At 45.7% G+C, this 27,170-nt stretch overlaps 1 protein-coding gene across 1 annotated transcript in view; it reads left to right on the forward strand.

Annotated features, from left to right (window-relative positions):
• COL27A1 (collagen type XXVII alpha 1 chain) overlaps positions 1–27,170 on the forward strand; it is a 195,937-nt gene that overhangs the window by 101,774 nt on the left and 66,993 nt on the right. Inside the window, exons 14-24 of the mRNA XM_075716921.1 lie at positions 3,632–3,676; positions 7,282–7,335; positions 7,753–7,797; positions 15,678–15,731; positions 16,447–16,500; positions 16,655–16,708; positions 18,583–18,636; positions 18,942–18,995; positions 20,958–21,002; positions 22,354–22,407; positions 23,844–23,888. Of these exons, the coding sequence (XP_075573036.1) occupies positions 3,632–3,676; positions 7,282–7,335; positions 7,753–7,797; positions 15,678–15,731; positions 16,447–16,500; positions 16,655–16,708; positions 18,583–18,636; positions 18,942–18,995; positions 20,958–21,002; positions 22,354–22,407; positions 23,844–23,888 (558 nt within the window). The remainder of the gene's footprint in view (positions 1–3,631; positions 3,677–7,281; positions 7,336–7,752; positions 7,798–15,677; positions 15,732–16,446; positions 16,501–16,654; positions 16,709–18,582; positions 18,637–18,941; positions 18,996–20,957; positions 21,003–22,353; positions 22,408–23,843; positions 23,889–27,170) is intronic.

Below are 27,170 nucleotides of genomic sequence, written 5' to 3' on the forward strand. Positions count from 1 at the left end.
CGGCACTGCAGTGGGAGAAGTCTCCAGGCTCCTGAGTTCTTGGCTTTTCTCTGGTCTTCATCTGACCCCTGCTAGCTTTCTAAGAATGGGATGTGTCTCCTGGGAATTGAGTCAGGATGGTCCCAGAGACCATTTAAGCAGCTGGATGCTGATAAGGTTTATTTTGCTCTGCTCTTCTAGCACTTAATACCAAACTGTTAGCTATGTGCTGTGTTTTCTGCTACTCACAAAACATGCCCTTGTGGATTACAAAAGTTCTCAGATGTATTAATTATTCTAAATTGTTTTCTGAATGACTTTGTCAGTTTTCCCTCAATTAGCATGTGAGCAGTACTGATTCATCTTTGAAATTCCTGCTGTCTTGGTTATTCACACATAATCACAGTGCTGCTCTTGGTGTGTGATGGAATGATTTGTGTGAAATAACCCACTCTGCACGTGTCTTCAAGTTCCCATTCATCATATATGCAGCAAAAAAGTTATTTTCACAAGCGACTCTAACCAGCAAGCCAAGCTCAGCTACACTCCAGCCTTTGTGGGGATTCAGCATGTCACAAATGCAGTGAACTGAAAGAATTAGATTCCCAAGGAATACTTCTGCAGGACTTTTTCCATCCTTCAGTCAACTTAAGCCATGGGTCAGAGTGCAATCAGTAGTCCCAAAGTAGAAAACTTTCTAGAATGTATTTCTAGCCAGCCCACCAGGAAGAGTAGGAATCCTGGAGGTCAAGAAAGACTTTTTTTTCCAAATAACTTTTTTTTTTCTTTTGAATTTGCAAGTCGTCTAAGACCCATTCAGAAGATGTGCTCAGTGTTTGCTGAATGCCAGTTCCCAGAGCATCGGAGAGCAGCAAATGTCCCTTCCTTCAATTCATCCAGAAGGATTGCTCTTCTTTCATCTTATCAACAGCTTTTAAATATTAATGTGCCTTGGAGATTGTAGAATGAAAACAGACTGTTTCGGCTGAGTTAAAGAGGTTCACAGGGTCACAAGTGGAGTCACAGACGCAGAAAAATGCCAGAAAGTCTGTTTGTGGAACACAAAAATATGCCGAGTTTGCTAGGTGGAGTATGCAGCTAAATTGTAGGCAGGCGGGCAGGCTGCCACAGGTCCTGAACTGCCCCATCCTCTGTTTGATCCACTGAGCACTTACGCTGCTGCCGCCTCTGCCATCGCATGGGGATGGCTGAAGCCGACAGTCTCTGATCTTCTTTCCGTCCCCTCCAGGCAGAGCAAAGACTCTTCCAACCGCAGGGGCATTTTTGCCTCCTACCAACTTGCTGAGAACTGTTGAGCCATCACATTCCAGATCCCTGTTCCCGGAGCGCTTTAGCCACTCCAATTAGTCTCTTAATCACAGGAATTAGACATGGGAAAGGATTGTTGATTCATCTCCTTGTTTCTTGTCCCAGTGCCCAGTTCATACACTGAAAAAAGGAGAATAGAGCCTGATTTCCCTCACAGGTCAGGGACCAGCCTGTCATTACTGATAGCCAGGACAGAGCACCTGTAAATCCTCCATTTCCCAGGCCAGGGAATGGCTCAAATTAACAACTAGTCCTGCCCACCTCCCTCAGGGGAATCCACCCCTTTCTTTTCCAAGAGGAAATCCTTTTGTGTTAGATATGAGGCCATGCATTTCCACATTTACTTTTTCTCTTGAGGAATACGCACATGACATAACTCAGAAATCTAGGCGGTCTTTCCTGCAACTAGTGGGACCAAGAGCTGACCATCCACCCAGTCTTCATCCCAGCCACCCTCGGAGCCTGCAGAGCTTACTGGGAAACCCAGGCCACCATGCAGCTCCTGTGCTAAGCATTTCTGGCGATATTCTCTCTTCTTGCTGGGCCTAGCAATGCCAGGCCTCAACTAAAAGCTTGAAGCTGACCTTATTACAGTAGCTCTGAGGACACAGAAATCCCACCCGTGAGGAACAATTGCTCCACAGATGTCCCAGTTATGCAGGAAAGGAACCGGCCATAAAAAAGCAATTTTAGGCTGGTTGAGATTATGAAACGCTTTTTGTGTGTGCTTGCCCAATAGTCCTTTACTCCACTTCCCATAAAATAAACACACGTAACCCTTTACCCAAGGAGGCTGAGCATGTTTAGTCACGTTGCGTCCCCTTCTCTTTCATTCTTTCACTAGGCAAATCTTTCCATAAAAGGGGAGCTTTATTGCACTGGAGGGGACTCCACCAGATGTGCACCATAAACTGAGCTGGTCTGTCAAAGAAAGTAGCCAGCGTGATCCAGAGCAGCGGTAGGGTTGTCTGAGCCCACAGGAAGTTTAGTATTGCCAATGCACTTGTTTTGAGAGGCCCTGTTGGAGGTAGAGGTGTGTAAGAGCAGGTCCTTGCCCTGACAAGCAACCCACTGTCAATGCAGCAAGAGAGTGGGTGATCGACCGAGGGAGACACCGGGACAGGCTGAGCATCACATAAGGATTGCTAAAGTACTTAGGTACCTAGATAGGTGATTTGTGTGGGTCTGACACAGCTTCTCTCCTGCACTTCACCTGGAAATGCCATCAGGCGCCTGCCACCACTCCTGGCACCTGCATGTTTTTGGAAAGCTGGCACGGAGGGGTTTGTGGTGAAGCTGAGAATTCAAACCAGCCCCACAAACCTAGATAGCAGTCTGTCCCTCAAAATGGTGCGCTCTGAGGTGCTCTTGAAAAGCCAAGAGGAGCTGGCACTTTCTAAAATGCCCTGCTTGGGAGCAGTAAGAGATGGCAAATGGGCACAGACCCCAAGATGAAATCTCTGCAGTCCATCTCCTGTACTCTGTGGTGTGATTAAAAGTGACTTGTCCTCCAAGCAAATGCTGGGTTCCCTGCAGAGAGCTCCCTGCTCCAGGGACAGAGGTGCTGAGCCACCCCCCTGCAGATAAGCTGCAGCCCAAAGGTTAGGGGCTTTTTCTGAAAAATTAAAGAAATGGCTAGTTGATGGTCTGGGTGGGAGCCCAGATGGATGAAGCAGAGTGCAGAGGACGCTGCTGGTTGCCACCTTAAACCAGCTTTTAGATACAGGAGGAGCAGCCTTGGAGAACCCCATGTCCCAAACACACTCCCAGGGCCCATCAGCCAGCACCAGAACCTGGCATACCCTCTCCACAAATTATCCAGCTTAATTTTCATCCAAGTCCTCCTTTTCTTATGAGTTTTATTGTTCCTTAACCACTCCCATAAACCTCACCTTTCTCCATACAGAGCAGCAGCTTTCCTCTCCTTCCCACCTCAGCTTTGCTGTCCCCAAGCCCCCTCCCTACCCTGGTCCCTCTCCCAGCCCATGTCTTCATCTCACCTGGGGCAGGCTCCCACCCGTTCCCCTGCCTGCACAGAGAAATGCTTCTTTTATGCAGCCTGCTCCTGGGAGGGGAAGTCAGCCCTGCAAATAACTGCCAAACAACAAGCAGCCCTGTGTGTGGAGAGGCTGTGCTTGCGAGCACACTCACTAAGATGGAAGCTCTCGATCAGTTTGGCTGGGGAAGGGGCTGGGGGGGGGGCGGGGGGCGGAAGGGGGAGGGACGGTCTTTTCCCTTCCCTCAAGTTCTTGAAACACTGAGCTGCCTTTCAGCCTCTGTTTGTCTACAAAGTGTCCGTAACCATGTTTGTCTTTCCTTTTAGGGAGAATTGGGAGCCCCAGGTCCTCCTGGAGTCCTTGGGCTCATTGTAAGTACAAAAACAAATGGAGATCTGGCTTCTCGGGGCTTTAACCCTTTCAGCCTGCATAACTACACACAGATTTTCTTCTTCCTGTGGCAGGGCAGTGAACAGGAGGACTGTTTGTATGGAGGAGGCGTGATGTCTGGGGAGAGAGGAGGTTGCCTGGTAGACTGGGAGGTGAAGGAGGGCAAGCCCTTTCTAAGCAAAAGGGAACAGATTAAAGGTCTGCTGTTAGTGTCCTTATTCCTAGATAACTCACTCTTTTGATAACATTTACCAGGGTATTTCTTCAAAGATCCAATATTCATTCCACACCAGGATCTGTCGTCTTTTAAAAAGCAAGCCCCTGTAAGCAGAAAGCTAAGGATGCACAGTTCTTGCTCATTGGGGAGACCATGGGCAGCAACTGTCTGTCCTCTGGGTATGCAGGACTTGTATGTGCATTCTCACCGTCCCAACACTAATCCAGGTAATTATGTATACAGCCAAATTCCACCCTTCGTAACACTCTTCCCCAGCAGGAGATAAATGGCTGTAAGGATGGGTGGCAACTCATCCTCTGGCAGCTGTGCTTAGGGTTAGTGAATGCCCAGCTGAACATATTACAGTTTATTTTTAGGTCTCGGTACTTGTTTCAAGTTATTTCCTTCCATGTACAAAAAGTGGTAGGGTCTGTTAACACTACAGCATTCTTTCAAAATGGCTATCACAATCCATGAAAACTTGACCTGCAATGAACGGTTAAAAAACTTCCCCTTTTGCCTTTCCATAGGTTAAATTATAGAAGTGTGTATGTCAGCTGAGATCAAGGCCCCTATTGCCCTAGATATTGCACAAATGTAGAGCACCAAACCCAGAAATCTTAGACTCCAGGGGAGAAAAACAGAGAATATGGTGGAATAAGTATACCCGTCTTGCAGAGGGGAGATTTGGGCAAAGGTGGATTAAGGCTTCGGAAAGTTTTTCATGGAGCCAGGAATTAGGTCTGTGTTTCCCCTTGTTAGTGGAGATGAAAGCAGCTGCTTTAGCAGCATAGTAGCAGAAGGGATATGCTCCTGGCAAAGAGCTGTAAGAGGAAGATTGCTATTTAAAAGAATATGATTGAAGGTATTGTCCAAATTGGATCATATTTCTCCCAGTTTTTGGAAAGATTTATGTTAACCTGGTAGCTATTATCTCACAGATATTTGTTTGTTGGAAAGTGAAAGATCAGGCAGATCTTTCTAAGATCCTTCCAGAGATGATGGAGTCAGGAGGCTGCCTGTCTTCCCCTCCTAGCTGGCCCTGCCAGTGTCGTGCTGTTATGTGCTTGGGATAGATTGCAGGGGCCAGGAAGGACAGGTTCTGCCTGGAGATGATATGCAATGAGGACAGGCAGTGTGTGGTTTCTAACCTGCCTTTGTGATCATGGTGTTTTGTCCTATGTTGGCTGCAGCAACCTAAATGGCACCGAATTCTGTGTAAGGTACAACTAAATTGCTTTTTCCTTGACTGGCCCCAAGGCCTGGCATTGCATGTTCTAGACCAGGATTTAGCTCCATCACCAGATATCTGGAGTCTGTCACTTTCTCTGTCTTGATCCATTGTTATGGTGGTTTCTACTGACACCCCAAGTTTGAACGTTTTTGTCTGGAAAAGGCCAAACCAGTAGTTCTCCTTTTGCTGCTAAGCCTGGTCTGTCTTAAACATTAAATTTCTTCTCCCTTCCCATCCAGACAAAGAAATCGTCATTCCTGTTGTGAGCTTCTTCCTAGCTTTACTTTTAAGGCAGAAGGTCAGTCCTTCACAATGCTGTTTTTTCAGGAGTCACTTGCTGCAGTGGTAGCAGTTGGATGCTGTCTTTCCCAGTTAGTCTGTTGGTACTGCTCTGAGCAGATAAAAATTTCAAACTAAGATTCAGGTCACACTGAGTCAGAGCTTGTGTCCCGGGGTAATATGCAACTCCTGAATTCAGGATGCTGAAGCATCTCTAGTGGGATCGATCTAAGAGTGACCTCCTCCATCCTCCTGGGAAGAAGGGGACACATCCATCCTGCCTTCTCCTCTTTTCAGGACAGAGCACCAGTGTCATTCCCTGAGGTCTGCAGCACGGGACTCACACTGCAGGGCATGGAGAAGGCGGTTGGGTGTTTGCTCCGGGCTGGACCCTGTTCAGTCACTTCCTTCCTTCCCAGCAACAGCCACCCCCAGGGGACCGGCTGGGTTCCCGGCTGCCTCCATGCACCCTGCAGGTGTTTGTGTTCGCTGTTTAAGAGAGGCTGAAGAGCAGAATTAGATGTAACTAAAGCCTCTTGCTCTCCTAATTAACTGTGTGGGCAAAGCTTTAAGTAAACACGTTTCTACAAGAAGCCTTTATGCTGGGAGGTATGAAAAGGGCATCTGTTTAGGCGGCTGCAGCCCAGCACTCCCAGTGTGGCTGCGGGCCCATGGCTGCTGACCAGAGAAGCGCTCCTTCAGCAGAGCCTTCCCTGTTTATTTACACATTGCAGGCAAGGCTGGTGCACTGTATCACTGGCTCCCTTCATGGGCAGAAAGCAGTCAAAGCCTGTTTAAATGCTGGCCACTGAAGGCTTTCTTTTATACGTGCACATGCAGGTACACACAGCAACCGTGAACTCCAGTGTCCTCCTGTGCTGCAGTTTCTCACACAAGTCCCAATACATGATGCCGTGATGACTTCTCACTGCAGCAGAATGGCCACGCTGATGACACACCTCTGTCCTTACCTCCTGTTTCTCCTCTTTCCTCCCCATATGACTTTTAGATATCAGAGCTCAGTAGCAACCCAAATTTCTTAACTATTGCTTTTTTTGCTGTTTGGGTCTGTGTCCTTTTTAACACACCCTCACACTCCTTCCAGAGAACTCAGGAATACCGTGGTAGACTCTTTCTGAGAACATGAGTAACTTCAGCAAGAATAAATACACTCCAGGATTGTCTTAAGCCAGCTCAATGTTTTAATTTTTCAAATAGTGGAAGACGGAAATTCATCCATTCAAAAGTTAGGAAGAACATATGAAAAAAATTTCTCAGATCCTACTACAGTTGCAGATTTCAAGGTGGTTTCTTAATTAATTTTCCATTATTTTGCCATTAATTTACTAGCCTATTTTTAAGTGGACCCAGGACCATGGATCCTGTTTTCAGATTCTGACCACACTCCCTGACACCCATAGATCCTGTGGTGCAGGAGCAGGATGTTCATGTGTTATCCAGGCTTCCAGCATGCTCTGCCCAGTTGCCATGGCCATGCACAGGGGCAGCAGCACGGTGGGGCCAGGTGAGCTGATCATGGGGGACAGCTCTCATCTCCCATGTCAAGCTGTTTTGGGGTGTCTTCTTTGTGGCAAGAGCAGGATGCAAATAGGAGCTGCTCTTCTTCCCTCACGTGCCTGCAAGGCAAACATCCTGTGCTGCTTTTACTTAGAGGCTGTCTACACATTAAAAGTCTCTTGACTCGTACCAGGATGCTGCTTCTGCTGAAGTCAGTGGTGCAGTTCGCATAAATTGAGGGATACTGAGGGACCAGATAGAAGAGGAATTTCACACCACATACAGTTATCTGTTGGTTTTGCACCTCATGACTTTGGTAATTTTCTTTCTCTTACTAGGGTGACATGGGCCCTGTTGGACCGATAGGCTATCCAGGACCAAAAGGCTTAAAGGTGAGAGAATAACTGAGCTCTGTGAGCTCTTGTTCTTCCATGGCAGAGCTGAAGATTATTCTGTTCCTCCTTTGGGTGACAGTGATGGTCCTGAGAAAAAGGATAGGTGGTAGTAATGCTTGTTCATTGACCCAGGGACAGGACTGTTGAACACAAGATCCCGCTGGCGGTCTGCAGTAGGTGTAAGTCACTGGAGAATCCCAGGGGCATTTTCCCTGTGCACCTCCAGCCCACAAAGGGTGTTTAATGAATGCGTGATGGAGCATGCTTTGGGAGCAGCCTGGCATTTGAACTTGGGGCTGCGCCAGGTCAATGCTCTGGGTCTGAGCCACCGGGCCCATCAGGGACATCAATGTCATATACCTGAGCAAGTCTTCACAGTGGCTCAGTCTCACTCTGGACTTTCTTTTGTTTCAGGGGATGATGGGAAACCCTGGAGAACATGGACTGAAAGGTGATAAGGTGATCTGAATACTCCCTTATTGCACTGTGTTTTAATTTTGCATGTGAAAACCCCTTTCTGGCTTCTCTTTCTTATTCAGCACTATGGTACTGGTTCCATTCTGGCTGTCTTTTTGCTCCATCCTCCCATCCTCCCTCCTTTCTTGACACTCCAATTTTTATTTTTCTTTCTTTTATGATATCTGCCCCACCCCCTTTTCCATAGAGCTCTAGGGTAGATCAGTTATGCTCAGATCCTCTTTGGAGCTTGTTTCCCACTGATGATGACAGTAACTGTAAGATTATCTGGTGTTTCACTGGGCTTTTATGTTTTTGTAGTGGTTACATGATGGGATAGGGAGGAGGATGAAGACCTAACAACACTGACAGTGGGTTTGCATTAAGGCATTTGGGGGAAGCACATGATGTGAGAAAGCAGCACAGCTCACTGGATCAGGCAAACCAGCTGGATCCCAAGGAAAAACTGTTCTGTGTTAGGTACCTCTACTCCTGTCTAGAGAGGCTTACCTCGGTTCAGCTTCCTGCCGAGAGGAAATTGCCTTATGCCAAACTGATATAAATCACTTTAGAAAAAGGAAAAAAGGAGAAGGGCATTGATTGCAATGATTTGGTCCTGCTGGCACAAAAACACACAGCTTGAGCTAAATCAGCATGAAGCTGTGTGTCTAAATGTCTCACTGTCATGAGAACCATCCTCCTACAGATACTCGACTGTAGGATTTATTTAGTCTGAAAGAGTGGGAGGTGCAGTCATTTATTGTTGGCTTTAATTACTCAGGAGGGCAACGGCAAGTGACCGTTAAGTGTATTCTCCTTCTCCTGTCTGATGTTGTATTCTCCTGTTAGATGTTTGCTTTTAGAGAATGATTTAGCAGCCCAAAACTGCACATGGGGGAAGTAGTGTCAAGCCAGTTGATTCCACTCTCCTTATATTATAGCAGCTCTTTGCTAGGGCTCCTGTGTCTGCAGTTTCCTGTTTTCTCTCCTGTACTGCCTTTTCACTTTTGTAGAGAGGAAGGACAGGGTAAGAGAAGGACTTTTTCTTTAGGACAAGCTTAAGAAATTGTAGCTGGTTTCTTGACTCAACACCAGTTCCCAAAGCCCACAGACTCCTTTGTCTGCTCCTTGGAATAAATGGTTTAATATCTTAAGAATCACCAACATTTAAATAATTGTTTAGAAAAATTAACCTTCCTTGATGTTATAGTCTCCATCACTTTACACAGACTGCTCTATTTATCCCCAGTATTTCTCCGGACACTGCTATCACAGTAACCAAATGGCTTGCAGCTCTCCCTAGAGTTATCCTTACAATACTCCTAAGTGCAGAATTACCCATCCTCCCCCAATAATCCCATGCTTGGTCTTACAGCCTCTCTCCTGAGGTGTAGGAAACCTTTCCTCTCCCTCCCTAGCTACTTGTCCCACTGCATTTTCCTTGGACAGGACGGACTTCCTTCCTGGCTTTCATTACAGCCCTTTCGTAATCTAAGACTGACAAACCATCCCTCCTGCTCAAGCCTCCTCTGCCCCTAATGAGTTGACTTTAGTTTGAATATCCTGGGTGCTATCAAACACTCAGATCAGACCAACGATGATTTCAGAGTCAGAGAGAGCTTCCAAACAGCTTATATGTATCCTTTCTAGCAGTCCAACAGCCAAAGGGCTGGGAAATACAAGGTAAAGGAAGATCAGACCTACTTAGGCATTGATGGCTACGATTCTCATCTGCCCAGCTGAAGGCACGCAACTCCAGCCTTGCAGTTTTTAGCCAAAGCATCCAAGTTTGTTGCACCTGTTTGCATGAGTATAGACAAAGTTCATCAGCTCTCCTTACATTTGGGCGAGGATTTGGCCTGAAATAGCTCTGTGGTTTTTTCAGTTGTTTGTTTTTCTGATTTGTTGGTCTTGCTGTTCAGCTAGTTGGCCCAGTTTATAATACATCCCTTCTCCAACTGATCAAAAGGCTGTTGCATTCATTTACTCCCATGTTTCTTTAGTGAATGGCACCTTTAAGCCTTTTTATTTTCTTTCACTCTGATTTGGGCATCATGAGCAAAAACGCTCATCTGCTCTTACAGCTTGTTTACATTTGTGTTTTAATTGTTTATGCTCTGGTACCACTAAGAAATTTAAATGATACCTGGTCTTGCTGCTTTTGCTTGGTTTGTAGCAAGGGAAAAACTTCGCCTTTAAAGAGCTTGTGGTCTAAATGTACATGTGGAAGAAGGAAGGGACATTCATGCCCTTCTTGTTTTGTGAGGGCTTCTCAGTCGCAGAAGTGACCGAGGTGGAGCTTGCTAGAGGTGGGAAGTACACCCTGGCCTCTTGGACCCTCTCCTTGCCAGGATCATCTTTCCTCTTGCTGCCTGCCTTATTTAAATAAAAATGTTTTTCATCTCAGCCTTTACTAAGAAGCTGCATCATAAATCTTTCTTTGCCCCCCTTGTTTTTACAGCATGCTTTTTAATTGAAGCTGATCTTAGAAATATCTGACTTAAGGAAATCCCACATATAGGAAAGTAGAGGCAGGATCTCTGTGTTCACTTAGTGCCCAGTTGGGCTTGGGTCACAGGAAGGATCCTGCCTAGAGCAGAGGGATTGACTTGTGTTGGAGGCTCCCTTCTGTAGTCTCCCACCAGTCCCATCACTGTTAGTTTCTGCTGCTATTGCTATTTTTAGGCTGAAACATCTTATTTAAAGGCTTTCTCTGGTTGCTTACTGTTCTTTTTCTGTCCATTAGATCTTGACTTCATTATAACCTTCTGTCGTCTTCTTCAGACAAACCTGTCTTTCTGCTATGACCAGAAACATAAGCAGCCTCCCTGAATCTTGTATTTATTCTCTATGTCTGTTGGTCTGAAAGTTTGCCTCTTGCCATTCTTGAAATGTTTCCAGACCACGGTTGTATGCAGTCTGCCTCTGCAGAGATCCTTATTCATAGCTTGGTCACCTCCCAAATAACAGAGTTCCCCCTCTCTGCTGGATGTTGAAGGTGCAATTACAAGGGTGAACTTAGCTAACTAGTTGGTGATGACAGTCCAGCCACCGTGCAGCAACCTTTTCCCTGCACATTGGTGTGGCTCAAGCACGCCCATCCCACTGTACCACTCTATGAGTATATGAGGTCCCTGAGTTCCCTTTGAAGAGCAAATTGTTTCAGACTTCCCAGCTGGTGCTGCTTTTCTGCATGCATTTACCAGGAATGCTGCAGGAGAAGGAAGGGCTGGCACCATACAGCACAGAGCTAATGCACAGCCCATACAGCAGAAAGCTGTGTTAGAGTCTGGGAGTCCTGTTTACACCCCAGCTTGTGAACAGGGTTCAGAAATCAGTTGAAGATGCATCATTTTCCATAGGGGTTGAGCAGCCATCTGCCAACTGTCCAAGCATCTTTCCTGCGACTGTAAGTGGGCACCTCAAATGGCTAGTCTATCTCTGAAAGACCTGAGCCATATGCTAAGTGTGTTGAACGTGCAAGATGAATGTATCCAGGTACTAGCAAGCACAGATGATGCCCAGGCTCAGCCAACAGTAGCTGTCAGCCTTACTGAACATGCCCAGTCCAGCAGCAAATCAACACCTTACACCAGAGAGTCCCAGCCTACTGAAAGCTGAATCTTGTTTGAAGATGAAAGCAGTTTCTAATAAACCCATTTAGAAATGGAGGCTTTTCCCATAGGAATGTGAGGGATTATGGCAGCAGAAGTGCAGTAGTCTCCCATTACTTGGCCAGAGGGGAGGGCAATAAATGTACTGGCTCTCCCCTCTTCTCCACCATGCAGAAGAGTGGTGTTTCTTTTTTTCAGAAAGCTGGTAAACATAGAGTTAAACTTCAAAAAAAAAAAAAAAAAACCCTAGACATTTGGCAGCATCTGAAATGCTGGGTCAGCAGGGGCGGAGAGCAGCAAACCTCACTGTTCCATGCTGACAGTAATCAGTAACCTTTCGTAATTAGTAATTCATGGCAGATGAGAGCAGCCTTGGGGGCCTCATACTTTCCATCTGCTGCCACTCACGGACTAGCCCAGGTTTGAGGGGAATAGGGATTTTGAGAGCGTCCTATGTCCTCCCTGGCAAGGGACGGTCTTTTGCCTCCTGTCATAGTTTTACAGAAGTTGGCCGCTTCTGCATGTCCACATGGAGCTGCCTGTGCTGTGCCCTGCGTTACGCCCCTGGGACCCTGCGAGGCTGCAGGAGCAGCCATAGGTGCCGGTGTCACAGGGTACCTGGAGCATGACCCATACTGCTCATGCCTGGCCTGCCCTGTCAGCTCAGGCTGCAGGTCATGGTGCCTTTCTGAGGATGTGTTGATGAAGATTTAAATAGATGTCCACAGTCTCCTGTTAAACCCATCTGTCTTGGTCACATCCAGGCGTGTGGCCTTGTACAGCTTCATCTTTTTGTAGCTAAGGAAAACTTCTTTCACTCAACAGCAGTCAGATCAGAAGTCAGTAAAACCTAAGCATGATGACAGGGCGGCTGGATGGTGCATGTGGGCAGCAGGCATGTAACTGAGGCAGCCACCTTGATCCACCTGGGAGAAGGTCCTCACAGCAATGCTGCGTCTTTCAGAAACACTGCTACCATTCCCCTTTGCCGTGGCAGGAACAGAAACCTGCTTCAACACTGAGAGGGTTTTCCCTTCCATGAAAGGGTGTTTTTCACTGTTTTTTGGACTTTGTTTCCTATGTTGCCTTGTTCAGTATTCTATGAGGTGCAGCTCATTAATCCCAAATGCATGCATCACATGGTGGAGGCCAGGCATGAACTAGTATCCTTACTCTAGCAACACCCCGCTGCTCCTGTAGGAATCACATCTTTGTATCTAGCAGCTAGACAGGCAGGTACAGAGCACACCAATGCTATCCAACCCCTTCTGCATCCCCTATAAAAGCGTGGTACCACAGAATTTAATGATGTTTTTTACAGCTTCAGTTTCCCCACAAAATGGGTCATCCTTCTGTTTCCATTTATGTTTTCATGGAGGCAAGGAGAGGGGGCAGAGAGGGTTGCATCTGCTCTTACAGGGAGAAGTGGAATTACTGTATAACTGAAATAAAGAGTGGTCTTGAGAAGACCATGGGGTGAGTACAGAGGAAAGGTAGAAGAATTGGAGGAAATCTTAGCTACTTGTTCACAAAAAGGAGTTTTATGAATCAGGACATCTGTAACTTGTGAAGGACAGAGCTCAGTAAAATACCTCTAGTAGTTTTGCAGTATTAGCTCCCCTTTTATTGCTAAGCAGAGAGTCTTGGGAAAAGAGATGCCCAATCAAGAGCAAAATGAGGTTTTTGCACAGTGACTTCCTCTGTGTCCTACAGACATCAAACACACCTCACACTTGCAAATCTGTCATTTCCCTCATAGCCCCCTTTCTGAGCGGTGTGGTGTTAAGAAGGGCCTCAGGGTCTCTAAAGCTGCATTTCTTTTTATAGGTGAAACATGAAACATAGGCGATATCCCATGGGCAGAGCCTGTTTGTAATTTCAGATTGTACATTCCTCCTCCTCCCCATGAGCAAAGTCCCTGCAGCCCCTTTTCATCATCTCGGCATCGTTTTTTTTAATAATAAACATGCCTGACCTCTTTCCTCCTTATTTTTTCCCTCACATTAAGGACACACACCCTGAGTCACAGTTTCAGATTTACTGTGCTCAAGGCAGGTGAAAGCGGATGCCCTAGTCCTCAGATTTTGTTTAAGATATTAATGGCCATTGCAGACAGATTGTTCATGCCGTGACATTTTGCCGTGCTGTTGCAATAGCATATGAACATCTTGCATGGAGCCCAGCTAAAGATAAGAAATGTGTTTTGTCTTTCCTGCTTCCTTCTTACCCTCTCTAATGCCCATTTCTCAGAGTTGTTTGAAAACTGTTTCCTCCATCACGCGGTCTCTATCCCACTTTGCTTAAAGATCAGCGATAAAGGTTCGTTACTGACTTTTGCTGTGCTCAGGAAACTCTTTTCTTATAGTAGACATTTCTTAATGTCCAAGTATTTCTTCCAAAACAGTATTTCAATGGCCACTTACACTGTCCTGGTAGAAAACTGCTTAATAAAAAAAATAATATTTTCTTTTGACCCTCAGCATAGGTGATAAAGACAAGGAGTTTTCAGAGCAAACCTCTCACTTTCAAGAAAAACTATTTTCCTGCTGTCTTCAGGCAGGAGCCAGAATTAGTGTAGATTTTAGTGTTTTAAGTCTTGGACTAGATAAAATAAGTAGAAAATTCAGAGAAGATGAGAGAAATCTGGCAATGGCTGGAAATGAGCTGGGTCCCACAGTAGTTTTTTTGCCATCTCTGTTGTATCTAATACTTGGGGTTCATCCGAACTGAAGCTGTGTAAATAGCTGATTGTTTCCATTTGCTTGCATTGCCAAAAAAAGAAAAAAGGATGTATGGAAAATAGTTTAGCTGAAGCAAAATGTTGGTTATTTGACTCAAATTAAAATATTTTAGGTTAAAAACCAAATGAGTAAGATTAATTTAACTTTTTTTAACAGCAACATTTCAATTTTGCTATATAGAAGATTTGTTTTGAAGATGGTTCAGTGAAGTGTTCTGGGAACATTTACCAAAATATTTAAGCAAATTTAGCGTAAATCCATGAAATGTTTCCATCATTGAATCTGCATAGTTCTTAATTATTTTTCTTCTGAAAAAGTTGTCGCCAAAAAGTCTTTCCCAACTCAAGCCTTAACCGTTCACAATTTCATTATCCCCTGCATGTTACTGAAGTAGTTAGAATTATTTCAACTCTCTGATAACAAGTGGGTGGTTTTTGCTTGAGTAGAAGTAGACTTCCTCTGTCATCTCTTTGTAGACTTTGGCTCTGTCATGGGAGTCCATATGTCTTCCATGTGGACTGTGTTTAAATATATAGCTCTCTGCTCTTCTATGGCTTGTTCCCTTACTAGGAAGCCAAGTTTAGAGGCATGTGCTGCGCATGGGACAGAGTTCCTCTAACAGTTATTTCTGTTGGGTCTTGTCAGTGTACCAAGTTTTTATAGTCATTCCTTCTTCAGCTTCCCAAGTAGAATTTTCCTTTTTCCACCCCACCATTGACACATCCTTTGTTTAAGTAAATCACCAAATTAATGAGGTTGGAAGGGACATCAAGAGGTCATTGGGTCCAACAACCTGCTCACAGCAGGGCTAAGAGGCAATGCAAATAGCCCACTGCTCCTAAGAAAACCTTCAGGGATACTTATTTTCTACCCAGGGAGTCAGACTCTGTTAGGATGGTCTGAAGAGGGGAAAGAAAGATAGCTTGGCTAGGAAATATTGTCAATAATGGTATGCTCAAAGATGGGATCCCCATCCAAATGAACACCAGCCTACCCCTCCCGGGGAACCTCAGCCTAGATATTAGCAGTGAGATGGTACTGAAGTATAAGTTACTCTTGTTTCCTTATGGAAGAGGATTGATCTTTGATGCCAGCACTAGGATACACTCACAGAAACCCCGAGTATTGTTTTCTTTTCTATAGAGCCTTATGAAAGAAAAGGTCCATTCATTGAAAACTAAACTAGCTCTTCTGTTCAGCTGAATTTTAACACTTCACCACCTTCACGGTTGCTGTTAGCCAGAGGAATGTAGTCTCTCTTCTTGCAGCTTCTATAGAAACACAATGCTTGGGAATTCATGTTTTTCTCTATCCTGCAGTTTCTTTTCTCACTTTAGAATCAATGTTGGGAAATACATAGTTCATTCAGGATTGTTGTTACAGTTAATATGATCTACAGTTTGCCAGCAGTTCAGTTTTGAATGGAGCTACTAATGAGATTTTGCTGTACAATGCACCGTCTAGCATCTACCTGGGCATTTTAGCCATTGCTGTTGCCTATTTTAACTCTCTGGTGATGTGTATCCAGGGTGATCAGGGAGGAGCAGGTGTTCCAGGAGATATCGGCTTCCAAGGAGACAAGGTAATTGTTTTTCTTTTTTCCATCATTTTTTTCCCCTTGCATAGTAGTATGTGTGGCCACTAGCTTTCTCAGCTCATCTTAAACTATGATGAGCTGGAACTAGCTGCATCCTGCTGTCAGGTTCCCCTTCTTGGATAGTTACTTGGGGCACGCTGTGCCTTTCTAAAACTCATGTCAATATACGGATTTTGTTGCTACTCATAATAAAAACAGTTCTACTAGGGACTTTGTATAAAAGGGGCCATATCTTCATGCAGAAATTGGAAGTGATGGATGGGATTGATGGGGATGGGTGTGAATGTGTGTGGTCCAGCGGCTGCAGACTCAGAGATTTTGTCTGCTCAGTGCAGCAACTTAAACCCTGACCCAGTGAAGCACTTAACACCATGCATAACTTCCAAGCAAATGATTTCTCCCCTGTGACTACAATATGATACTGACTTCAGCTGATTAATGCTGTACTTAGCACTGCACTGGGGCCTACATGGCTCTGAGCCACAACTAACTGCAACAGCTCGTGTTCTTCGGGGCTAAATTCAGCCCCAGCTTTAGCAGAAACATCTCACTAACAGTGCAACTGTCCCAGCTCCTTGCAGGCTGAGTTCAGCCCTTAGAAAGTGCTCCTCTCTCTGCTGCAGAGGAGCTGGAGCCTGGGGAATTGGTATTTTTTGATGCTTTGTTGTGTTTTCTGAAAAAAGGTCTCTCTCTCTCTCAGGGCAGCCAGGGTTTGCCTGGGGTCCCTGGGGCACGAGGGAAAGCAGGCCCCCTGGTAAGTAAGCAAGCGTCCTCTGCTCCCTAATCTCCCTTTCTCCCTTTTCAGTGCCGGCTGGAAAGACAGCTTGGCAGGGGTGTGCTGTTCTAAACAGGAAAGCCAATAGCCAAGAGCCAGCTCACTTTTCTCCATGTTTTTCTGATTTCTGCAGGGAAAAGTCGGTGACAAAGGTCCAGTTGGGTTTCCAGGACCACCTGGCCCTGAGGTATGTCCTACCACCTCCTTCCCACATCTTTCCTTTCTTTGGTGACTTCTGCAGTATCCTTTCTTCAGCAAACCCACACAATAACACCTCTCTCCCGTCTCATTTTGCCTCTGCAGCAGTAGTTATTCAATGTCTGCAGCTTGCCGCCCCACTGAGAATCAGCTCTCTGATGAACACCCATGTGGCATTTGAGAGACTGTTAGAGATGTCTATCTCCTTTCCCCAGGGGAGATTTTTAGTTCTCGAGCCATGTACAGACAGGCCCACATAGGGTTTTGATTAAGAGTCATATGCATATAGCTGTTGCTAATTCATACAGAAAGCAAGAGCCAAACGCTGCCTCCCACGTGGGCACCCAGCCTGACAGAGGGAGGGGATGGTTGCTACCACTTACCATGACACCTGAGCTCTGATACATTTACCAACCCAAAACTGGTGTGTTCTGGGGTCAGAGCCTTTGCTAACGATGGGCAGATGGATTGCTTTAGGACAATGGCACACCAGGGCTCCAGAAATGCTGAGGCAGAAAGAGCTTTGCTGTGCTGTAGGATTTACTGTTATTTAATGAATTGAGGTCCACTTTTGCTCAAAGTGGGAGATGGGGCAAACTGTTCATCTTGTACCATCTGACCACTCTGCGCTCAGATTTCCTGATCTCCAGCTACCATTCCAAGCCTTTTTCTTCCCGATCTTCCAGTGCAAGTCCTATGTAACAGCTTGTTCTGTTCTTGTTCAGAAAGGTCAGTCCCCAAAGATTGTCTCTAACCTGGCAAGAGCCCCAAACTGTCTCCCAGCTACTGGCTAGACTTTGAGGACACTGGCCTTTCTACTCGCCATGTTGTTCTCTGGCCCTTGAAGTTGTTCTTCAACTGCTTTTGCAAGGCAGAACACTCATTTCTTGAATCTTGTATCTCACTTTCCACCTACCCTCCCCTTTTCAGTGCAGGGCTTCACTTCTCCACTAAGGTATGATGGTACATGAGTGGCGACAAGTGGTAGGGAGGACCAAGATGGGGTTCGTGACCCATGCTACATCTCATGGTTTCTTGGTTTTTCCTTCCGCTTTTTGTCATAGATATTGTGGAGGGTTTTTTTCAGTTTTTCCCCCACAAAATACCATTTCAAGTAGAAAAAGACCCTTACTGCCCTTACCAAAAAAATTGTCACATTGATACCTTAAACACAGGACCCAGCAAATTGTCATTTTTCTCCTTCATAAGCAACCAGACAACATCTGTAAGATGCTAGAGAGCCACTTCCAGCACAACTGATGGCCTGTTTTCCCTTCATCAGTGTTCTGATATTTTGCTGGGTCTGGAAGGGCTCTCAGTCGAGTGCTGCCACTTAGCAATCGTTCCTCTTTGTTGCTATTGGAAATGACCACAGATTCCTTTGTTTCCTCAGCGAAGGGCTGGTGGGTGGAAAGGAGTCAATGCCTGGCTGAAGGCGGCAGCTAATGAGCATGTCAGCACCTTTCCTAATTCCTCGCCTGCTTCCCTTTGTCGCTGAGGCGTGCAGTTTGTTTCTTGCAGCAGTGAGATTATGCGCTGACTCATAAAGATTAATTAAAACCCAAATTGCCATTTTTAGCTGTGTGATGACAAGGGAGACCCTCACAGCAATAAATCTTCTAAGAAGATGGACCTAAAGGGAGCTGCCGGGAAAGGCTGCTCTTGAATCAAACCGATAGCGCTGCTCCCATTGTCTTGTTTCGTTCCCTCTAGAAGCCGTGCGGTGGCCCACACACGGACACCGCCAGCACGCAACAAATGTCTCGGCCCTTAGCCTTTAATTAAAACTCTCACAGAGGCTGTCCTCTGAAGCTGGCTGCAAAAGTCCATCTATGCACCCTGACTATTTCTCATTTTCTTCAGGGATTCCCAGGTGACATTGGCCCACCAGGAGAAAATGGGCCTGAAGGCCTGAAGGTGAGTGGAGCAGAGATTGAAGCTCTGTGTGGGGTGGGAAGCAGCCAGGGAAAACAAAGTAGTGGGACGGGGGGAGAGAAAAAGCCCTGGAGATTCCTAAAGATTGTCCTGGCCAGCATTTCAGCTTAGTCTGTTTGGCTTGAGGTCCCTCCAAGTGCGGGGTTTTCTTTTTTCAATTTTTTTTCTGTAACAAAATTGACATTGGATGATGTCCCGTGGCTGTGAAAGAAACTTTCTCATTTTAATTGCCCTTCTGAGATTATGTTTCTATTTTCTGAGTATCTTTTCCTTTGGCTTTTTCTCAGGGAAAGCCAGGAGCACGAGGTTTACCTGGGCCGAGAGGACTGCCTGGACAAGAGGTGAGTGTCCTCAGACCAAAAGCAGATTGGATTTAAAGAATAATTTTCAATTTTGAAGATTAATGCATGCTGAAATGGTGCCTGCGACTTGAAATCCTCCGGTCCCTCTGAATCTGGAAGCAAATACTTATTTATATTCAGTGATCAGAGACCTGCAGAAGAGGAGCTTTCACTAAGTCGCAGTGCTGTGATCTTTGCTTCCAGTCACTGCTGGCATCTGCTGACCCTAAACTCTGCATTGGCTTTTCTTTTAAAGTCTGTTCCCCTGCACCCACACACATACAGAATGGGTGTTAATGCCCTTTTCCCTGCACATCCCCTTGCACAGGCATGCCCTGACCTGGCTTTTGCTTTCTGCTCGTTTTAAGTTTGTTTTCTTTCAACTGTGAGACCTGCAGACTCCAGTCTCTCACACAGGGCAATATCCTTATGTAAAAAGAGCACATAAACTGAAACTGCTGTTCTGCAAAGATTCATTTGCCCCAGCATCTCAGAGCTTGCAGCTTTCACTTATCGTTTCATGTGAAAACTTGAAGCTTCATTCCACTCATAGTCACTAAGAAAGGACAATTGTCATTGATTTTATTGTCCTGGAGCTTCAAATACTTTATAGCACCAGCAGAGAAGGCCTGAGTGCCATCTGTTTATCCTGTTGTAACTCCAGTGACTTCAGTTTAGTTTCTTCTCATTTAGGTCAGTGTAAGCTGTTTGTCCAGAGTCATGAGACATTGTGCAAGTAATACTCAGTGCATGCATAGGCAGGAGCTTGGTCTAATAGCACTAATAATTCCTAACTTTTTCTGAGAACTCTTTTACTTGCTCTGTAAATAGGATTAATGCAAATTAGCTCATTTATTTGCACTGAAACAGGAAAAAAAAATATTCTAGGCAATTTACAAAGGGAATAGAAGCCCTGCATTCCAGGTTCAGGCAGGCATGACCAAGCTGCCTTCAATTTACTCTAGTTAGTGAGTGTAAAAGTAAGACTGAAGACATGGACATGGAGTTTGACATAAGCTGTGCTGAAGGACTTTGAATGTGCACCAGACCACACCACTGTGCCTTTACTGCTGCAGTTACCCAAGCCGGTAGGTCAAGGCTGTGAATTACATCTTCTTTAGAAAGGTGGCATATTGTGGGTGGTTTGTCTGAGCCCGTTGAGCTGGGTTCCTGACTTCCAGTCCCATCTTCAGCCCGCCAGCTCATGCCACTTCATTACCACAGCTGACCACCTAAATGACAACAGCCAGAACTGTGGCTGCCAAGGGCGCTTTTAATTTCTCTCTTGGCAGTTGGTTTTAGACACTTGAGATAATTTTTGTGAAGCTTAATTGAAGGTCTCCTAGAAACTGTAGATCTGATCCTATCACATTAGAAACTGGTGTAGAGCCAAGGGAGAGAACTGAGTCCAGTTGCTGTGTGAGATTTTGAGATAGGTCCATCCTGCTGTATGTGTAGTCCCATTTGAAAGCAAAAGAGAAACCTCCTTACAGTTGCCAAATGGTTCTGTGGGAAATTTTGTGACACTGTTTTTGTGGGGCAAAAAAAGAGAGAAAGAAGAAAGAAAGAGTAGAGCACTCTACAGCATATCCCTTCCAAATCAAATGAAGCAGAGCCATGTGAGCATGTCCAGGGTACCCTATGGGCCAAATCCAGTCTGTGATAGGCCCAATCACCTGGTGTTGACTTTGGTCATGTTTTGGATGACCATCCCTGGCAGGGCTTGACTTTAGATTTTTTTCCTGAAATGGGGAAGGAAGATGATGAGATGATGATGATGAGCTCAGAGATGCTGAGCTGCCTGCTGTAAGATTCAGAAGGACTCAGTTGTTAAAATGTGACAGCTGAGCACACAGACTGTGTTTAATGGCTGCTCATACTGCAGGCCTTTTGTTCTTGCTGCATGATGAGTCCAAATTTTGTCACTACTTTGCCTTTTATTTTAATTTCTTTTTACCTCAGGGAGATGAAGGACCCTTAGGACCACCAGGAGTCCCTGGTCCAGAGGTAGGTTTCAGTCGTTTACTTAATTACTACCAGCTCTGTTGACCTTGCAACGGACTTGTAGTTAAATTCATATAAAGCTTCAAACCTCCTGGTTTGGAAAGTGATATGCCCTTCTAAGAAATATTGTATTGTGCAGGGCTTGGTCCAACTGCTTGATCCAGGATGGCTGAAAGTCAAGGAAGTGTCTTGCACAGGGTGTTGAGTGGGACTCTAATTTTATAACTTGCTTAAAGTCTCAGACCTTAAAAAACCCACTAACATTTAAATAGTTCATCCTCAAGATAAAGCACGTTGACTGGAAACCATGTCTGTAACCAGCACTGATGTTTCCTCCTTGATTTATAGTATTTTTCAATGAGTAGAGGGAAAAGCAAGAAAAAAGACCAGACAGTGAAACAGAGTCCTCTTTGACCTCTGCATCACTCTGAACGCAGTGATGTGTCACCGAAACACAGTTAGAAGCAGCAAAAAGAATATTATCATATCTGTGAGCTTGCCAGCTCAGAATTTTTTAATGTTTATGTACATACTTGTCATTGGAGGACAGTAAAATATCTTGAAAACTGGTAACTGTGCTGGAGCTTCTAGTTGGATCAGAAAAAAAATGTTTTATTTTGCATTTCCTCCACAATTCTGGTAGACACTTCTATTCCTTTCTGGAGCAACACAATAAATCCAGTTACTCCAGTGCCTGGGACAGCACCATCAGTGTTCTTCTAGCCAAAGGGAAGGCTCAACATGAACCTTTCAGTCTGCAGGTTTATTTCTGCTTTTCTGAGCCGTAGCTGTGAATGTCAGCCTGGCTTCCCCCACTGTAGGGACAGTCCTACTCCCAGATTCTCTCCGGATGCCGGGCACGGAGCTCATAAGAAGCTTATATGGCTGAGTCCCTGCCAACACTAGGAAAGTACCATCTTTGAATGCTCCGGCTGCTAGTGTCCTTGCTGGCATTGCTACAAGAAAACTGCTGGAAGTAGAATAAATCCAGCTGAGTGTGGCACACAATAAACTAAAGGCCAGCAACAAAGCCCTCAGCTTGGTTGATTATAGTCCATGCACAATGTTTCTGATGTGATGTTTAAGTACTGGAATCAAGCTGGAGAGTCAGAAATGGGCTGAAACTTGGAGTAGCTGTCTAGGTATGTTCCTCATGGATCAAACCCCATGTCGCTCGAGACACAGAGTTTTCCTCTTGTGTTGCCTTAGCCTCAGTAAGGACTGCTACATCTCTGGGACCCTGAATTCGCTGGGAGCATTGCCTGTAAGCTGCACCATATAGGTTCACAGACACACTGCTGTGACCAAGGGCAGTTGCAAGCTTTTTATGTTTATTGTTCTTCATGTGTTTCAGGGTCGATCTGGTCGGAAGGGATTTCCGGGAAGACCTGGTCCTGATGGTCCAAAGGTGAGGAAAGAGTTTGTTCATGATCAGAGAAGCAGTGGGTGGAAGGGAGGAAAGGAAGAGGGAAGTATCTTTTCTCAACTTTACCATGCTCCAAGCCTAGGGTGTTCCAGAGAGAACAAGGGGAACTGAGGATTTCTCTTTTTCTCTGAATTTTGGGGTCTCTGCTTCTGCTTGTTTTTTTCAACAAAAAGAACGATGGTGCATTTTTTAAGCCATGTGCTCTATTATAAACAAGCGTGTTCCTCCTTTGATATTAACCAACCCCCCCTCCATCATCTCATCTTATTTTCCATTGCTTTTCCACATTTTTGTTCTAAAACAATGCACATCATTCCTATCTTTGCTGCCTAATTAGCAGCAGGAGCCATCCCAGGGCAGTCCACTCCACAAACCCACACTCAAAAGGAAAGAGAAAACCCAACAAAAACAACCTCTTCAAACAGTAAATAGCAAAAATGTGGTCTGGCAACACATCTGGAGTATCTGCCTACTGAGAAAATACAGCTGCCGTCACCCGGAGACAATACTGGTTAGCGGTGAGTCTGGCCTCTGGATGGCCTGTCCAGGGGCACTCCGCCGGCCTTTGAGTGCTGCCATGGCTGCCCTTATCCCTGGTGGGTTTGAAATTCTTCTCCTCCTCCTGCTTTTCTCTTCACCCCTCATTTTTCTCATTCTCTGAATTTCTCTCATCCTGCACTGTGATTTAGCTCATGTGGATTCTTTCTGTGGTTTTCATGTGGATGCTCCATGTTACAGTAACATGCCTATGCTTGAGATTTTACAAGAGTAGAATCAGAGTGCAGCATTGCCTGGGAATATTTGGGTTGTCTTTTATTCCTGTGACACTTCCACCAGCAGGTGAATTTTCTGGATCCCTTCTTCTTGGTCATTCAGGAACTACACCTTCCCATGGTGTCCACACTCTTGTGTTCCCTAGATGCTTCTCAAATCCTTTGGTTAATCATGGTCCTTTCCTACTCTATTCCTGCTGATGATGTGTTTCTGTCTTCATCTATCTGTTTTACTTGGGTCAGAAACACCCCAGCTTCAGCAACATTCCTGATGAGAATTCATGTCTTATTAAACATGGAGACAAAGCAACCAGGACTAGGCTATGCTACAGGAAAGCAAGCAGCTTACGTTTCAGTGTCTGAGTTTGGTTTTGTGAAGGTTATTTTACCACAGCAGAACCAGCTGCTTTTGGGGCATTTCTGTCCAGAACAGTGAGTCTTTGCTCCATGTTTGTGTCAGCTGTGTTTCTTGCTTTGGATTATCTTTCAAGTCACACTGGGGTTTGTAAGATGTTGTTTCTTGCAGTTTTTCCGCAATTCACACACAGCAGCCCAAATCATGGGTGCACAAAGAATCATGTTGTACTGAGGGTCTGAGTGGGAGCACCAAGTAACATGTGTGCCTTGTCTCTCCTTGTCCTGCAGGGTGAGCCAGGAAACCATGGCCGACCAGGGAAAGTTGGTGAGCAGGTAAACTCTTTGTTTTCCTTGTCTGTTTGATGATCTGCTCTGTACAATGTCTACTGGATGACCAGGGTGCAGGCAGACAACAGTGGCCAGGTCATTCTGGCCACCTCAAACCTGTCCATAGTCCTGGTGCTCCAGCTGGGGTGCTCTTAGTCTGGCTGAAGCTCTTGGTGAACAGCACTGACAGTGACCATGGTGTCTATTCATTTCTGTGTATTCTTCTTATCCCTAAAAGGGCAATTTCAAGGCTTTGCCTGTGCAGGTTTTAAGGGTAGGTAGCATCACTCTGCTTTGGGTGCTCTGCTGCTTTGACTCCCACTGGATTCTTTTGGGAGCAGAGGAGATGGCAACTGAAGAAACCAGGCCCTGGGGGAGAGAGGCACTGAGCTGTGTTTCGCTGTACCACAAGAGAGAACGTTCTGCTGGGGTAGCAGGGGACATGCATCATCCCTGTAGGCTTCAGGGGAACCACAGTCATCAAGGAAAAAGCAACAATTGTTCCCATGTCTCTGTGATTGAAACCAACCAACTTGTCCACCACCAACCCTGAAATTGCAGCCACAGAGCCTCCAACGTGTTCTGTGCATTCGTTCATGACCACACTAAACTGGCTGCAGCAGCTGGCCCTGGCAAAGAGGGTGTTGCTTCTCAGCACAGCTGTCCTTCCCAGCACTTTCCCTGCCGAATGGTCAGCAAGTTTGGTTTGGTTTAGCTTGTCAGCCTCTCTGGCTCTTCTTTCCCCTGTATGCAACAGCTGGGTGTTGCTTCTTCCATGGGTTTCTGACCAAGCAAGTCCACAAAACCAGGGTCGATCCTTTTCAGTACCAGCAATCTGATGAGTCTCAGTATATATTAAGGATAGGTATTTCTATTTGGAAATTAGAGCTGTTTCTACATTGCTTTTAATAATTTACTCCATGAAGAGCAACAGCTGAAGAAGCAAAGTTGTTCCAGACATGTGAGTTCTAGTCGCAGCTTTATCAGATTCTGCACAATCTCAGGCAACACCTTCCAGTGCTCTGTGCCTCCATTTCCCCTTCTGCAGAGGGCATGAGACAGCTCTGAACAGTGGTTAGCACAATGCCTCCTGTTTTCAGGTGGCACCTACAGATATTGTTGTATTACAGTTAAAAACGAGTATTTAGAAGTGCTTTGAGATCCTTAACAAGATGTTGTCCTGGAAGGACAAAGCATCATTAGGATTATTATTCTTTAACATCCCTCAGGACTGACCTTGGATGAAAACTGTATGCACTGTTCACCAGAAAGAAAACACAGCTGGCCTCTGCTGACACTGAAACCAGCACAGTGGTATGAAAGCTGCCTGTATTATTCTTAGTCAATTAGTCTCTGTCTAGAAATATCACCCAGAAAGAATTTCCATTTCTGTACCAGTCAAGTCATTAGAACAAAAATGTTGCACCAGATTAGTGAGAAATAACCTCCTTTTCCATCACACCTTTGCTGAACAATGCTGGAGTGTTGGATTTTCATTCCTCCCTCCACCTAAGCTTCAGCGTTTGGTGTTGGGGCTGGGCTGGTTTTTTGCAGAGCTCTGAGAGGTTGGGGTACCAAGGTCACTTGGCACTAAAAGACACCTTCATTTCACCCCTGTTTTCTCTTGTGGAGGCCTTGATGTTTTCTGTGGTCAAACTTTCCAAACTTGCTGCTCTGCCCTCCATACGGGTTCCCTCTGAGTGGAAACCCTCAACATAACAGCATAAGAAAAGATCAGCCATCCAACTCATAGGAGTTCTCTTCCCTTTCTTAGGGACATCTGTTTAGGCAAACATGGGAGTTTCTGTAAGGTTTCCAGTGACACTTGAGCTCTCATTGGGAAAATGATGTTTTAAGCCACAGGGCAGTCCCTGGTGCATTGTTTTTCCATTGCAAGGATGCTGACTTGGGAAGTTCATTCATAAGATGCTTATTGTCTTCATATGCTGGAAGGACTCCAGCTGCTGGGCTCCCCTGTACCCTGGAAATGTGTGATTTAACCCTTCCTTGCCAGTAGATGGAGGCAGAATATGAAGAAGAATACAGGGCCTCTGGCCCGGGGCCACCAGCCTTCCTATTCCAGAGCTGGGAATGCAGAGCAGGAGGATGCCACCGAAAAGTCTGTGTTGAAGGTCAGACAGCCCTGTGAGAGAAGCAACACCCTGCAGCAGACAGGATAGCAAACTGGGGAAGGGTGCTGCAAGCCCATGGACCCCCCCTGCTCTGCACTAGAGACTGAAAATATCCATAAGGAGCTGTGTCAGCTGAACGAGGCTAATGTTGACCTACATCCTTAATGGGAATGAGGAGGTCCTGTCACAGCAGCAACAGCTTTCTGAATCCCTTCTCCTGTACAAGAAGTGATAGCCCTGCTCACTCACATGGTGATGTTAGGGTCAGCCATGCACCCATCGCACCATGCTGGGAAGGGCAGTCACTCCACAGCCCCTTGGGGGTATCTCTTCCCTTAAGGGAGAAGCATGTTGTCCCAGTATCAGATACTATTCTAAAATACCCTGTCAATGGAAACCAGCGCCATCGGTTATCTCCCTAATGTATTTTCCTTTTGGTGATCTTATGAAGGAGGGATGTGCTGGAATGTCAGTTTTGCAGGTGGGTTCTGGAGCATCTGGGACATGTGGAGATACGTATCAACTTGACTAAGGTCAGATGAGTCGCCAAGAACCGAGCAGTGAATTGCACTGGCGTTTCCCACGGCTTAGAGCAGCGCCTTTCCCAATGCATTTACTTTCTGCTCCAGAGCATCTCTTTCTGAGCTGCAGACCTCTCATTCAGAGATTTGCAGGTACTGTGCCGAATGCAGCCTCTTTGATCTGACAAGGTGTTTTGTCAGCATGTCTCCACCTTTCCTTCCGTCGCTCCTCAGAGGGCACTGGGAACCCAACACAGCCCCAGGGTACAGCTGAGCTCCAGTGCACAGGGGGTTAAACTGCATGGCTAAACCGCATGGCTTTTCTTTGCGGGTCAGAGCGTCCTCCCTTAAACTGTGATATTTACTGTTTTACTTTCCCTTTCTTTCATCTGAATGGGAGGATTGTACATTTACTCCCTCCCGTCCTTTGTCCCTGGTTTGTTTTGTTTTGAGTTCTAGCGAACCAGTAAAACAGAAAGGCCATGATCGGTTCCTGCTGGGAGCGACTGGCGGTCCCGTCCCTGGGAGACCCTGCTCACGCTGGGCTCGCCTTTCGGTTGTTTCTCTCAAATGGGCTATGATTTATGCAAGGCTTCATTGCTGACTTGCTCTCTGTTGATGCAGCCAAGAGGGGG

The sequence above is a fragment of the Pelecanus crispus genome, chromosome 9 (assembly GCF_030463565.1).
Source record: "Pelecanus crispus isolate bPelCri1 chromosome 9, bPelCri1.pri, whole genome shotgun sequence".
Lineage (NCBI taxonomy): Eukaryota > Metazoa > Chordata > Aves > Pelecaniformes > Pelecanidae > Pelecanus > Pelecanus crispus.